At 44.4% G+C, this 16,338-nt stretch overlaps 1 protein-coding gene across 8 annotated transcripts in view; it reads left to right on the top strand.

Moving 5' to 3' along the window:
• The window catches only part of LOC146191192 (uncharacterized), a 60,945-nt gene that overhangs the window by 20,976 nt on the left and 23,631 nt on the right, over positions 1-16,338 (top strand). For 6 of the 8 annotated variants that reach the window (XM_084601673.1, XM_084601679.1, XM_084601676.1 and 3 more), the window contains exon 7: positions 9,020-9,076. The exons of the other annotated variants lie outside the window; for them this stretch is intronic. In XM_084601673.1, the coding sequence (XP_084457799.1) occupies positions 9,020-9,076 (57 nt within the window). The remainder of the gene's footprint in view (positions 1-9,019; positions 9,077-16,338) is intronic. 8 annotated transcript variants of the gene reach the window in all.

Raw genomic sequence — 16,338 nt, 5'->3', positions numbered from 1 at the left:
GCGCTAGAGAGGGTATTGGTAAAAAAAAAACAAAAAAAAATGAGTCGACGGCTGACGGTTTGTCGAAACGTCTAGCCAATGCAGATAGTTAGGAGGATGCAATAAATGAAATACATGGTTAAATTAAACCTTTTTTAGCACCTACACACACACTATGAGCATTCACAGGAAGTTTTTCGGCTGTCTACAAGCTGGTTGTCCCCAGCGATAGCGGGTACGCTGCACCGTGCAGCCGAGTACTAGCGCGCCGAAAGCCGTCAAACCAGAAGGCCCGAAGGCCAGTGATGGCGGAAGGGTCACATGATCAAATATGGCAGCGCCCATGCGCTCGCGCTGTAAAGGGTCTATAATATGGGGTGTACTTGGGGATAGCAGAAATTCCAAAAGAAAAATTTAATCTGCATTGAATGGGAGTGAGGAAAACTCAATTTATTTGCACTCCAATTCCTGCTGTAACACTTTCCTACCCAGGGGAAAAGTGAGCTTTTGGGTGATGGAGGAAAAGAATTTTTTTATTGAACAGAGTGGTGCAATGTCAAGTTGTAGAGGAAGAAATTCTCGTTCTGTTTCGCAGAATTATGTGTTAGCAGCCACATTCTTCAGCAAAGCTTCTACTAAGGAAATGCAAATGGCACGCTAAAATGTGGAAAGAACAGAAAGGAAACAAGTCAGTTTACTCACCACAATTGAGTGAAAAATGTAGGGTGCTATGCAGCTTCTTATGCACCTGTGATATCAGTCTTCAGGCAGGGCCTTCTTTCTAGTATATTTATTCTTTATTCAATGATTACCCCGCTTAGCCCGAGGGCGCTACAGCAGGGGGGTTACAGAGTGGAAAAAAACACATCTTCATTTATGGAGCACACTTGATGACTTGAAAGCCGATTCCATTCACTGATGGTTCGAACAAAAAAGGAACTGGCATACATGTTAGTTCTGGCACTGTATTCCAAAATTTTAAAACAATGATCTGTGCGAGCAGAAACATAATGTGGCCTATGTAAGTATATTTCCTTTCGAATGCCTGTTTTGTTGTGGTAAATTTAGTACAACAGTTTAAGTCTTAATTTCCTTCTTCGAGAGGAGAGGGTTTCCCATCCTAATTCATTTTTCATGACGGTGCAGCTATCAGTTCTCGAGTACCGACAAAGGACAAACCTTGCTGCTCTATTTTGAATGTTTTCAATTTTATTGCTGAGTGTTATTTGCCAAGGGTCCCATACGGCACAAGCGTATTCGAGCAGTGGTCGAACGTAGGTTAAGTAGGCTATTGATTTCAAACAAGGCGGCACGTGTTTCAGATTTCGCTGTATAAAGTTTAAGGTCCTGGCGGCTTTTGCAACTACGGTATCCACATGTGTATTCCATGAACAGTCGGCGGTAAGTGTCACACCTAAGTATTTATGCGCCACATTTGGGTCACTACAATACCGCTGATGCTATACTGTGAGGCTAACTTATGCTTTTTACGTGAAAACGTAACATGAACACATTTTTTAGTATTTAACTTCATTTTCCATTTAGAACATCATTCAAGAACACATAAGTCACTTTGTAACTGGGCAACGTCGTCTTGATTTCTAATTTGTCTATATAAAACACAATCATCGGCAAACAACCGTATACTGGAATTCATTCCGGAACAAATGTCATTTATATATATTAAGAACAAAAGTGGTCCTAAAACTGAGCCCTGTGGGACACCTGATGTTATATCTACAAAACTAGATTTCATTCCATTTAATACCACGCACTGTCGGCGGGAAGATAAATAACTTTCGATCCAGGCAAGTATTGTAGGATTAATATTTAATGCAGCAAATTTTCTTAAAAGCAATGGGTGCGAAACAGTATCAAATGCCTTATGAAAATCCAGGAAAACGCAATCGATTTGGCCACCCTTGTCAAGATTGAATACAAGGTCATGATAAAATTCAATAAGTTGTGTCGTGCAAGATAAGCCCTTACGGAACCCATGTTGTTCTGAAGCCAGTAAGTTGTTTGCCGATAAGTGTGTTATTATCTCTTTATATAAAATGTGCTCTATTACTTTGCACTGTATGGATGTAAGTGAGATAGGCCTATAGTTGGCGACTTCTTTTTTTGACCCCCCCCCCCCCTTATGAATGGGAACAATGTGTGCAATTTTCCAATCATCTGGAAGGGCACCGCAAGATAGAGACTTGTTGTAGATTACATAGAGATAAAGAGAAATAATAATAATAATAATAATTGGTTCACAGGAAGGGAAAGGCGCAGTATCTGTCGCACTTGCTTGGTGGACACCTGAACCGCGCCGTAAGGGAAGGGAGGAAGGTGGGAGTGAAAATGGAAAGAATATCCAAAGCCAGCTTCTGTGCACTTGTATGCTGCACACATCCCCCCCTTTCTTGAAAAGCTGGCTTCACCTCGTGGCTTTAGAGCCTGATGGCAAGGGTCACTTTTGCTACCCTCAAGGTGAACAAAATCACGCTAATAGTTGTGAACATAATTTAAGGTGCATTCTGAACATCATGTGATGTCGCCCACAAAATTTTGTGAGGTACATTGTTTTCAGTTAGGGGCCCTAGCTATGATGTGACAAGCTCTCATCACATGGCCTTACTCAGAGATTTTAATCTTGCCGCCTGGCGGAAAAATGAAGCAAAGACAAAACGGGGGGAATAATACCTGTATAATCCCTTAGATGGCTCTAGCTGTCCAGGGACATAAAGAAAGCTGGGAAATATTGCTTTTAAAACCATGGACAGCAGTGTATCGATGGGAATAGGTATGAACAGTAAAGTGTTAATGGCCATCGTTGCTGGGTGTACAGTCTTCTGGAAGTCCCTTGTTAGAGGTATCTTTTCTTAGAAACCTTTCTTTGGTACCATTGAGCACATTCGATATGCCACATTTCTTGGCTTTGGTGTTTGTTCATCTGCCAATTCCAATATCGCTGGTTTGATCACTGTTATGGTGACCACGTTTTTATGGAGGAGAAACGCAAAAACTCCTTGTGTCTGGCGATGCAGCGCGTGTTAAAGATCCCCCAGCTGGCCTAAATTAACTGAGGCTTCCACTACAGTGCCCTTCATAGGCCATGTGTCACTTCTTGCCGTCACAAATTGTGCAAATAATCCCGGACGTACCACATTATTGCTGATATTGAACTTCAGCATATCTGCTTGAAACTCTCATGTAGAAGTACAGGACGGGTGTTTGCGTTTGTCAAACTTGTGCTGAGAACACCATTTGGTGTATCGAATCGCGCCCCATCCCCCTGCCAGGTGTGGTTCCCCCCACAATTATTTTTTGCATGCAGAGCCAAGTGGGCTGTGCAGCTTGGCAACGCAAACATATTATGTTAACATTGCATTGTTTTAATGTTGTAAGGTACTCCTTGCGTCTTTGAGGGTCCCTGGCTGTTCATCATGTGCTATTAAGTTTTTTGAATTTATAGGCAAAAAAAAAAAATTATTTACCGTGCTCTATGTATGGAGCTCTGATGAAGCGGAATGCAAATGACCTACATAGCATAGCTGCCCGTGGTCCGTGATTTGTGCTGCATGGGAGAGCTGCCATTTATCTTTAGCTTCCACCATAGCCGTGCATGCTTGCCGTTTTATATGCTTCCAGTGAAGTGTGGTTTGAAGCTGAATCCACAGACTTGTGGTCACACAGTGTTTCTTGTAGACTGTGAGGGTATATTGAATACTCTCTGATACTGTTTTTCTTTAAATCTGCAAATTTAATGCAGTAGGGTGCTGTATTGGGTACTCTAGAATGGGTTCATAATGCGGTTTACCTGCACGGTCAGAAGCAGGGTCACGAATAAGGCTGCTTGTCGCTTTTGAACTGGGAAAAATTTGTTTGATCAACAGCACCCTGCCGTTATTTGCGGCAAAATTTGTTGAATTGTATGAATAGAAAGCTGTATATTAATGACGCTTTTGTTTCGAGCATGAAGGAAATCTGTTGTATTGAATTTCGGTTTCAATGTCTGCTGTGTAGTCAGAGTAGACACTGCATTTAGTCTACAGTTGATTCAATAATTCATATATTAATGAGGCCTAAAGTTGGTTCAAATTATGCAGATTTTTGATTGATGATGACCTCTGTAAAGCACTCCAGTTTGATGGAACTGAAGCATCTGTTTAAATTGTAGAGTCCACTATTAAATGCTCATTTATTACTTGCCAGTTTTCAGGCTGATCAATAAAGGACCGAACACTGGCTAAAACAGGTCTCGAGATTCCATTGAAAATGGAATCATATTGTATAGATCCTATTGTGTAGATTGAGGACCCCAGTATGCAATGAATAAGGATTTATGATCATAATTTGACATTGGAAAAAAGCTTAAGACAAAGCGTTGCCTTGTGGTTAAACCCTGCCATGATCTGTAGCCCGCCCCATGGCCGCATCTGTGTAAAATACCACTGATATTGTTAAGTATATGGTGTAATTTTATTTTTATTTTAGAAGTGCTCGTTGTGTTTTACTTTGGGCTCTTTTTAGTGGGGCCATCGATAAAAAGCATCGTTCGCTGATGTCTTTAGGTGGCACACACTTCTAATTTCTCGGATGAAACTGTAACCACTGTCTACCGTCATTCATCGGTAAGGCGTACGTCCCCTTTGTGTAGAAATTGAAATGGGCGCTACATCATACTGATAATGTAGAGTTACTGCATAGCAAGTAAGATTCATCAGTTTTCAGTGCATAACTTTTGCCGACGTGCGATTGCCATTACGCTCGCCAATCGTGGTTTGCAGCATCAAACTGCATGAAAACTGGTGCTTGTACTGGTCAAAAAATTCTTCAAATATTTGCTGCATTTCTAACAAAAACACTGTGGAATCAAGCACTTTAGACAGCAAGCTTGTTGCATCAAAATAATGTGTAATATCCTTGTTTGGTACCTCGAAGAGAGAATTAACCATTGAAGCGCTTACTATCACTCCTTGTGCTTCAGTGCCTGAAATTCTGCGAGGTGGAAGGGGGTTGTATATTAGGACTTGGCTTTTGAGTAGATGGGAGAGGAGGGTTTGTATAGCTTAGTGCATAGCTACAAGAATGTGACTGCAAAAAGGCATTCATAGTTAACATGGCTTCTTTGCGGTTAGGCGCTCTTCTTTTCTCCTCTTTCTGGTGCTCAATTATTACTTAAAAAGCCCAGTGTCTGTTGAGTGTTACTGCAAAATCAAACACCATCATTAATGTCTTGTACTTTGCTGAGAGTACATTTTCTATTTTGAAATGGGAGTGTGCGTAAAAATGCTGACAGTCTGTCACCATTCTTTGCTTGATAGCACTCTTGGCGGCTTGTATTGCTAGTCGCTAGCCCTCATGAGCTGTAAATAATTCCCAATAATATCAGAATTCCCTCATACACATGGCTTTTGTGAAGGATTTCTAGTGACAAGAGTCAAGTGTGAGTTTTGTTGGGTGCTTGGTGAAAAGGTTTGCGCTGCAGCAGTGAGAGAGATAATCTTCCTTTCTCTCAGCTTATTAAAGTTTGTAATGGTAAGGCTGCTGCTTTTGATGTTCAAGGTGTTTACTTTATTAGTTGGGCCAAACAAAAAAAATGGGGGTTTGATTTTATTCTCGCTTGCTGATTGATAGGGGGCATATAGGAGGAATTGTCGTAGGAAAGGCGGTCTAAAAAGTAGATACGTTAAGTTTTCATGAGTGACATGCAGCTAATGAACCCTAATGGAGGCGAAAAGCAAGGTGCCCATGTGCTGTGCGATGTCAGTGCACGGAAGAACCCCAGGTGGTCGAAATTTCCGGAGCCCTCCACTGCGGCGTCTCTCATAGCCTGAATCACTTTGGAACGTTAAACCCCACAAACCAAACTAACCGAACCTAATTTTGAGCAACAGTTAGGGTGCTGATATTAGAGAGATTAGTTTATCGTGATCCGCCACCGCGCGTTACACTGCGCTTGCCCAGATCCCCTTGACGCTGATAGATGGCGCCACATACTTAATGTTGGCACATGACTGATCGCGGATCACGGTAAGCTAAATCTCTCTATTTTGTGGGATTAAGAATTTGACATGGGCTTGATGACACCAATTGGAAATCATTAGCTTTTGATTGATGCTAGCTGATTAATTCTCAGCTGTTCCTTAGATTTGTTGCTAGTATTTTCTATGGGCACAATCCAACTCTTTGTGTGTGTGTGTGTGTGCGCGCGCGCGCGCGTTGCATTCCAACTCAAATTGCTTACACTGAATGACAATGCTGCTTATGGACTTTGCCTATTCGCCACTGTATATTTAACACCCCTCACCCTGTTCAAGAGAAAGGCATCTTTTTCACCTTTTAGACTTTCATAGTCTCTCTGAAGACTAATGCATCATTATGATTGCTGAGATTCCTCGGTTACCGTATTTATCCATTGCGCCCCCGTTTCTAACGCGCACCTGATTTACGACAAAAAAAAAAAAAAATGCAAACTCAAATTCTAACGCATGCCCAATTTTAGGTACTGAAAAAAAAAACCCTGCAAGCCCCGCTTCTAACGTGAATGTGATTCCCGCGAACGAAAAAAAAGTGTACCATTTCCATATTTTCAGGTGAGAACAGGCAATTTATTCACCCAAACTTATTCACTGTCACTCTCTGACATCTCCTTTTCATTCTCCGACCACAACATCTCATCTTCAGTGCCGTCCATGACATTAGAAATTCTGCAAGGTCGGGAAACCTCCCCGCTCGCGAACCGTAGCGGCCTTTGCTTGACGTTTTGCACTCAAAGATTGAAGTTTTCAGTCTTCGTCTGTCGTGAACACAAGTCTCTGGCACACCAAAATGACAAGCTGCATGCCTATTACCGCTCTTTTCTGCATGCAGAATAACTTTAAAGCGTGTCTTCATGGCCGCTGCATCCATTCTCAAAAACGATATCGTACGGAGAAGCTGCTGGAGAACGCCGTCGTGCTAAGGATGACATAAATGTAGCAAAAGCAAGGTGAGGTGTTTCGTCCCGTGAATTCTTTTGTGCCACGCTCGCTGAGAGGGATGACAAGGGACAAGCACCACACCGGTTGCAAATGGCTCCTACAACGCAGAAACAGACAAGCGAGCATGCTCCCATGGTTGCCAGCACCACTTGAGCTCCCACATTGTATAATAGCGATGGTGATGGGCAGCTATGGGGCAGTTTAGATTTGTACCCGAATCTAACACGCATGTGATTTTAAGACTTATTTTCCCCGAAAAAAGGTGCGCGTTGGAATTGGGTAAATACGGTACTCGGTACTTCTTTCTAGAGCTTTATGGCTAATTGGAAAGATTGTCCAGGGTCAGATTTCTTGCTGCACTTTGAGGCAACAGGACACTGTGAAGCCTTGTTTGTTGTTCTTGGCGACATAGTATGCAGTAACTTAATTTTGACCCCACCTAATTCAAACATTGTCACCCTCTGCAAATCAAGCTACTGAGAGTCAACTGTACCTAACCTAGTCTTGAGCATGGTGGTTTTTATACAGTTGGGCCCTAACTGTTGCATATTCCCTGAGCTATGGAAAGAAGCAAAGGAAAGAAGCCATAAACGTAGTAAAATGTGGGCTACAAAAAAAAAATTGGATTTTTTGCCACACTTTCTCTCGCTTCATTTTTAAATATATTTTGTGGGCGTATCATCATGCTTATCTAGTTTGCAAGAGTTTATGGCTCTTGCAGTCATTTATTTGTCTGTGGGACATAGGAGTCGAGTTGTGATTATTTTCTTTGCTTGCTTGAACAGCTGTTGGAAGGGTGCCAGCAGCAAGGAGGGAGAGCACATGTGGAGTGAACAGTTGCGACATGCGTGCGCTTCCACACTGTTTTCACAGCAGCTGATTTATTCCCGCATAACCCGCATCTGTTGAAATCTAGAAACTGCACTTTTTTTTGTCTGTAAGGCGCAAAAAAGACTCGAAGAAAGAAAAAAACAAAAAACTTTGGAACCGACTCTACTGCATCTTCTGCAGCATTGCCTATGCGCAGTCTGCAGAGACGTGGTTTCGTTTTTACACCTGTGGTCATTTATGCCGATGCCAGCAGCAGCGGTTGGGTTGCACCAGTAGCGGGAGTTAAATTCTTGCATGCCTCCTGTAAGCATGCTTGTCGTCGGCGCGGCTTCAGCTTGTTGGAATCCGCTGAACACCATGACCGTCAAGTTCCGCCAGTGTGTAGCCCCACCTTCAATCGGTGTGCATGCTGCACATGCTAAGTTCAAGTTGCCAGAGTGCTGGCCTGGGAATGCCAAGAGCTCAAATTTCAGTGCTGATAATTGGGAACACTGCACCTTGCCAGATAGTGTTGGTGCATTTTCAGCATGCTTATTAGCAGAATCACTGAAAGAGTGGGCAGATTGGGCACCACATTGTTAATCAGCAAAAAACACAGCTAACAAAAAAAAGCTTGATGTGCATGCATCGTGTCATTGCATCTCAGCTCCCATGCTGCATCGTTCTTCATTCGTGTGAATACTGCTTTGGGGTTAAGATTCTATACTCTCTTAATGAACAAGGGGAAGGGCCTTAAATTTTTGTTTGTTTGTTGTTGCAAATGGCTGAATAGCACTGTCCTTGTCTGTTACTGCAGGTTACATTGTTAGTTGATCGTTTGGGTCCATGATTTCTGAAGTCCCATGCTATACAGGACTGGAGTTTCACTGATTCTGAGATACGCGCCTGTCTCATTTATCACATGGTGGAAGCCCAGCGTGCAGTCTCTCAATACCAAGGCTTTTTTTAAAGGCTCAGCCCTGCCATTGTGCGAGAGTACTTCCAAGCTGTATTTCTTGTTTCGCTACCGTGTAATGGCATTGCATGCCGACCGCAAGCCTCGTGTCCATCCCTGAAAATGTGGCGAAAGAGACATTCAAGAAATTAGTTCTTTCCCCTTGTGTTGCGGTTCACAAAATGAGAAATTCTATTTTTGTTACACTGACTGTGTAGATTAGTGTCTCCTCTACTTCGCTAATATCTCGCTCCTCTGAGCTACGGCAGTCTGAGTGCTCGTTTGTACCGGCTTTGCTCAGGGGTGTACTGGGAAGCTGGCTTTCCACCTGATCTTCGTCACTCGAGCATGGCATCAGGCAAGTTTTGGTGCTGGTAGTGCCGTCATCATTGCTGCTGCTGCTTGCTGTGAGCTTCGTTTGCTACAGTTACGAGAGCTACTAACGGCTTCTCCTCTGCACACTGCTTAAGGTAGCTCAGGTGCAGCAACAGGCTGCAAACAGCCATTTTTAACATGCGGCCTGTTGAAGTAAAGGCGCCCCACCTGTTTTCCTCTGTTTGAACGGGACATGAAAGACGGCGCGGACCTGTGCTGCAGGGTAACAGCCGTGACGAAAGCATAATTTGTTTTGCTGGATGTGTCTAGTCAGAAATTTTTGTTTAACAGTACCTTGCTTACGAAATAGTTTCAATGTGTGAGACAGCCAGTTGGAACAACAGATTGAAACTCCCTACATGTCACGTCCTTTAATACTGTTCAACTGTGCAAAAATAAGGCCATTATTTGGCAAGAGGAGGTAAAGCTGTGGCTGAGAGTCACAAAGCAGTGGAAGCGTAATATCTCTGGTAATGTCTTAGTGCATGTTCAAGGAGGTGGTGCATGCATTGCATGTATTTTCCTGCATTTTTTTGTCATTTTTTGTTTGACTGCCTGCCTTTGCCCTGCTTTGCTGATCTGGTGTTTAGTAAAGGAAGCTGCATGTCAGCAGTAATGGAGCCTCTCAAGGACTAATGCAAGGAACTTGCTTACAGGATGGTGGCACTGGTTGTGGCGATTTTTTTCTTTCTTTTTGTTGTAGTGGGCAAGCTCTTACTGCCTTTACAGCTTTGGACTGACGTGTGCATCAATTGCATAATTAAACCTTTAGTATCTCAATTTGGCCATGCCGTAATACACAGCATATCCCATGTCCTAGTGTTTTTTTGTTATTTACCTAAAGGCTTTAAAAAGAAATATTGCACGGTACTGAAAAGTGATGTGGTAGGTCTCATGGTTTTTGTGTATTGTGCCTTAGTTTGCACACATTTTTTCTTAATGGCCAGCCTCATCTACTTTTCAAAGCATGTTTCCGGTCACCCAAAGAAACTTGCATGCCACGCAAGGTCTTCCTTAGCAGATGTGGCCAATAGTTCGCCAAAGCACTTTAAAGCCAGGAGTCTAGACTTGGGCTGTGTAATGTTAATCCTTTGTGCGAGGGACAGGCACTCTCTCTTTAGCTAGCACAACCTACATCGTTGATTGCTTGCCTTTGCATTGTGCACAAACAATTTTTGTTCCTTTTGGTGCAATGAAGACATATTAGGCACTGTGTGTTCTGTATAGGCGGATACATCTGGTGCTTTACCAGCCTCAAGTTGCTGCCACCTCATAGTTGCTGTTTGATGGAAACAGTATGCAGTCCTCTCGGGTAAATGTTCCATGGAGCCCTCCGTTGCTGGTGCGCTATAATAGTGTTGCAGGAAACGTGACCATACAAAAAGCATGCTTGGATCCTGTACTGCTTATCTGCCTTCAACGTTAGCCACAGCTTTGCCATTGTTATTGCTGGATTTGTAGAGCGGTCGCTTTACAATTACGGAGGGGGGATATGGCAGCCTTGTCGAGAACTAAAGACCTGCCTGGGGTATGGTGAAGTCTGATAGATGGCTTTGACGGGTGGTGAGGGGTTAGTAAAATTTATTGTGGGTTGGGCTGGGATAGTAAGGTCGATGGTGGGTTGGACGGAAGAGAGCAATTGGCGTCGGGCTGAAGCCTCTTGTTTCCGGTCTTTGCAGGGGTGTCGACGTCTCGCTATTGCTAGAGGCAGGAAGAGTTAGGTCTCGGGGGCGCGCGTGGTGTGCTTGGCTCCGGGGCCCTCAAGGCTGCCGATACTCTCCCTCCGCCTCTGGCACCACCACCATTGCGCCGCGCCCGGATTGGCATTCTCCTCCGCACTCTGCAGTTGCTCCCTCTTCCTGCTCTTCCCTCCCCCCACCACTTTTTGTTATTTGTTATTTCCTCTTCCCTCTTTTTTTTTTGTATGCTTTCTTTTTGTTGTTGGATGATGTAGCACAGACGCCACAACACACACACACAATTGCAAGACCACATTTTTACCGTCTTTTTATAACCCTCCCCTTTTCGTTCTCCCCCACAAATATTTTCCTTTGTTATAGGAGCGCATGCATGGACATGTGCTATGCAGTCTTCCTGTTTGTTGGAATTTTTCTTTGCAGTGATAGGTTTATTCTTGGCCCCGTGAATTTTCTGGAAGAGCTAAGCTCTTGTAATACCACATTGCCTCTCTTTTGAGAAACAGGCCGACAAATGGATTTTTTCTTTTATAGTTTAGGAGTTGTAGTGCTATTAATTTATTGTTTGCAAGTGTGTCAGCTTTGTACAGAGAATATTGCCAGCTGGGGTTGTTTGCTATTTGGCAACATGAGTGTTGCGTGTGTACATGTGTGACTTTGTCCTTGGCAGGGGATCCTTTCTAGTAACAAGTGCTTTTTTTTTTTTTTTTTTACATATTGCACTCATTCCGTAGGCTGCTATGTCCTCTCACTTTTTTTTGCAAGTTCACAGGTTTGCACACAATCCTGGACATTACTTGTTGCTTTTTTCTTTGCTGTCCTATGCATTTTTTTCCCTCCCTGTGACAGGGTCATGTGTGCATGTCTCATGTGGTGGTGTTTGGGACAACAATGCTTTCATTCTGTTCTGTTTGAATATGTGTTGCTTGCCAAAATAAGGGTATATTTATAATTTTTTTTAAGTCATCCTGATCGGACTATCGTGTCTACACTACTGTTGATGATATAAGAATTCTCAAAGTAATAAAGTTGAGTTCTTGCACAAGGAACGATGAAGCATGCATGTGTTTTTTTCTCTTTCACATTTTTTCATTTCACACTTTGTTAACATTTGGTTTCCGGGGCACTTTTTTTTTTCCTTTCTTGCTTATTTGCTTTATGTTCTTTGGCTGTTAGAATTTGGCAGGTAAGTTTAGGGGAGTTGCAGCAACTGCATTGATGCTAAAATCAATTAGCTAACATTACCAACTTGATAAACTGGGCTGTTGCTAGGGTACAGTCTTTGCCTGGTCTTTGCGACTCTCTTGGGAGGTGCCCAGTGTGCTTAAGCTATGCCTCGGAGCATGGGCTCCTTGCTGCTACCTGTAGCTTTGGATTCATCTGTACTGTACTGTAATTTTCGAACCAAGTATGCCTTGGAAGTCTGGGAATATAACTGGGCAGTGTGCTCTGCATTGAGATGTCGAGCCGGTGAAACATTTGCTCCCCAATGTTGCTCTCTGTTCTATTTATTAGTCTCCCTGCGAGCAAGAACAGAGTGCATACCGTGCTTTTGTAAGGTGCATGGCTTGCTTTGAATATTTCAAGAGGGACATTTCTCTGCGAATACTTTAAGGACTAGTGCAGAATAGCGGGGAGTATTTGGTGCACAGCCTTGCAGGAGCATTTCGCCATGTTCACTACATTGTGTCACTGGTGGATCACGGTGCACTTCAACTCATAAGGTGCCAAAGAGCCTTTAAAAATCAAACTTTTAAGGTCACTGATGACCTGTTGGCACCTTAATCTAGTCTTGCCAGTGGGCCCCACTGTTGGGTGATGCCGCACTCAAGACAGTTCAGGGATGGCCCAGCAATGTGCAATGACACACTTAGAATTACAGTAACTCACTCAAAGTATGTGGCAGGAAAATACTGCTATTACATGGACAGTTGTAACACTAATGGGGCTACCTCCAATTCCAATTGAAGTTTGACATGCAACGCTGCTATACTTTTCCAATTGATCTTTACCAAAGCGTAGGCCTGCTGCTTGACAGTAGGTGGTGCATGCACACATTCAACAATTTTTAGATCGATGTTTCTCAGTATGTAAGTTTATTTGCAAGACCAGTGAAACGCATGACAGGCACTTGTCCCAAGTCTTCCTTCCAATGCAGTGGGTCTTGTCGGTTTGCTTTGGTTTTTTCTGAAACTATGCACAAATAGGGGTGAATAAATCAGTTGTAGCGGTATAGAATCATTTGTGATCAAAAATTTGGTCTTCAGTGTAACTAACTTCCTTTACACACTAATGGGTGTACTGGCCAGCCTGAATGTGTGAGTGTTGTGCTTGCATGCTTGCTCACTACTGTCAAGTCAGGTGTGTGTTGTGTTTTTCACAGTTTTGGAAAAACATACAGCACTAAAATTTCAGACGTTTCTGAACACTTTCTTCCGGCATATTTCATATTTAGTCTGCATATTAATGTTTTCCAAGCATGAAATTAGCAGCTCTTGACAAGGAAAAGCTTGATCATGCTTAGGAGTTGGATTATGGTTGAGTAAGATGGGCTAGACTGCAATTGAATTAGTCATGTAGTGATGGTTGACGTGCGTAGCATTTGACCACTTTCAAATGTGCCTGTGTGACAGTGGTATTAGTTAATTCTGTTTCCACTGCATTTCCCTGGGGAGGCAGGGGTATATAATCTAAGTAGTAGTTCGTGGTGTTTCAACTGACTCGAATGTAGGTGTAAAGGTCTGGTCACTAAATTTGGTTTGTAAGATCGGCCACATCATGATAACATTCCTTCAGATATTTTGGCTGCAAATTTTGTAACTTGCATTCGCATGTACTTGTATATTGTTGCCAAGACCAGGAGACTTACTCTAGAGGGTGGCTATGTGCGACAAGAATCTGAACATTCAACCAGCATTGAAAATGTGATGGGGGAGAGGCCAGAGTTCTGTGTGTCTAAGCATTGACCACGTTCTACTTTTGACCTGCCTGCCAGTCCCCAAGTGCTATGTTTCATCGGTGGAAATTTAACCTCCTGATCAGTCAATGCTCAAGCATGAGCTAGCTGATGCTGATGAACGAATAGAGCACAGGACTTGGAAGAAAACACATGACACTGAGCTCCAAACTGTACAGATTTTCTTTTAATGTTGCATGTTTCAGCACGCACTTTTCTAGCTAAATAATGGACATTAAAGTTTATTATTTCACACCATGGTCTTGGCTCTGGTAGGTTTCATACACAATTGCTAGTTGCATCTTGCACTGGGGAATGAAGTGGGTATGAATTCATTTCGATATGAACTTCCAGTCAATACTTGTGCAGTTTTTTTTAATCACTAACCAATGCACGCTTATCTTCTCGGAGCGTGAAGTGGATGGAATGGGAATCAGTCTGTGTGTATTCTGGTGCATATGCAACTTACCTTCCAGACATCCTTCACTGTTCACTAGTCAGTGGTGACCAGCTGGCCCATTTCAAACTTTGCTGTCAGTGGCCACTTTGTTGTCGCAAACGTTACTTGCAATCCTTGCCTCCGTATGGGAGAAAGTGAATTTTTAGCGCAGCGCGGTCTGCTTACACAGACTCTCATAGCATTAGGGTAGCAGTACGCCTGGTGCTGGGTTCTTCTATGCTTCTTAGCCTCTGTGGTGTGTGTGTGTGTGTGTGTGTGTGTATGTGTGTGTTTGCATGCATTCGTGTGCTTGGGAAGTCGGCGTTTACTGACGCGTGCGCGTGTGCCCACCCCCGCCCAGGGCGCCACCACACCGTGTTCCAGGGGTTCCTGCGCCACGGCAGCGTCTACCTGGGTCGGCCCGCCTGGCACTGAGCAGAGAAGCCCCGCAGCTGCCGGCTATCGCTTCTCTCTCTGTCTCTCTGGCCTGCCCCTCCCTCTCTCTCTCTCTCTCCCCTCCCGTTCTCGTACAGCTTCCTCCTCCCGACTCTATCTCTGTCCCACTCACACCAACTGCCGTTTAATTTTGCCTAGTGGCTACCCCCTGCCGATTCTTTCCTGCTTACCCTTCGTTTTGAATAATCTCTGTGATGGTGATGCGCGCCGCTAGTAGACGTGTCGCGCGCGATTCCCCTTTCCCCTTTCTTCCTCCCGGCGGTCGACCAGAAGAAAATGTGCCGTTGCCAGCTGGCGCAACTGGGAGTCCCTGGCAGCCGATGTCTGCTAGAGCGATGCGGTAGGCTCAGAAACTGTTGGCAGCTGTGACAGGGATAGGAGCTACTGCAGCGTTTAACACAATGACGTGCGCCCTGGCTCCAACCCTAGGTCAGCCTCTATGCCGGCGTCCCCTGACGCCAACGGCAGTCCTCGGAACAGTCTGGCGGAGGCGCGCGGCTGACGCGTGGCAAGCCGGCTGTTTGGCTAGAGTTCTCCTTTGATTAATTCAAGCAAGCGCTGGCAGGCGCCAGCGAGGCAGCGTTCGTCGAACCAGCCACTGGAGAAGCCGGCTTGCTGCTCGTGCCAGCTCTCACGCGGCTCCTTGAGGACATAGGCACCAGGCTGTCATCCGGATGTGTGACTGAACAGGCGCACGTGCGCTAGGCTTAGCGCGAGGGTAGCCGCCAGAAAGCTTTGGTCCACATAAAGCTTGTATGACTTTTTTTTTTTTCTTGCGCGCGGGGTTTTCTTCACTTTAGCTGCCGACGGATAACGGAAGGCCACCGGCTGTTCCTCGGGGAACATAACTGCAGAGTGGTTTTTTTCTCTCTCTCATTTGCTCTGGTTTCCGTTTCTTGTGGACTCAACGGCCTTACCGTCACTACGAGAATCTCAGGCGCTCCCGCTCCCCTTGAAGCGTATGAAAAAGCAGCTCCGAAAGGCTTTGCCTAGTGACCTCGACAAGTGCACCAAACTCAACGCAGTGTCTGTTCCAATTTTTGTTTGTGTTGCGCAAAACGCCGCTTCGTGAAATGTTTTGCGTTGGTCTGTGCCCTTAGATCCTCGGTCCACTCTTTTCTGTTCCTCTCTCCCCGATATTCCTCCTGTCTCTGATGCCCCTTGAACAAGCGTCTGAGTTCTGCTGAAATCTGTCGACCCTGTGCCTCCCGTCTGTGTCATGTGACTCCCACACACACAAAAAAAAGGGGCGCTTGCTATGCTGGACGTCACTAACAGAACCGAAGAGAATGCAAGCTGTTTGTACATAACAAATAAAAAAAAGAATACAAGGACGTAAAGAGACGAGGCGTTCAAGACGTGATTCCTGTTTGTGCCATTGTCTCTCGACAGAAGCCCTCTGGTGACGAAGCTCGTCAATGAGGTATGCCTCCCTGGTGGTCTCCGCAAGGCGTAACTGTGGCTGGAGTTTCGACGGGAGTTTTCTTCGTCAAGCTGTAAATAATGTCCCGCGAATAACTGCACGATAACGTTTTCTTCTTCCTGATCGAGCCTTCGTGTGCTGACACGTTCACATTTGAGGGCGTGGTTCGCAATCAAGCAATTCGACACTGCCGCAGTCAGACTCCAGGCATTTTTTGTGTGCTTTTTCCAATATGCCGAGTTTATTTTGATTTTTGCTTTGTTTGCTTTGCTAT

This window comes from Amblyomma maculatum, chromosome 4 (genome assembly GCF_055883805.1).
Source record: "Amblyomma maculatum isolate TAMU_Amacu chromosome 4, ASM5588380v1, whole genome shotgun sequence".
NCBI classification, from domain to species: domain Eukaryota; kingdom Metazoa; phylum Arthropoda; class Arachnida; order Ixodida; family Ixodidae; genus Amblyomma; species Amblyomma maculatum.
The sequence above is the reverse complement of the archived record's forward strand: the minus strand, read 5'-3'. Positions and strand labels throughout refer to the sequence as shown.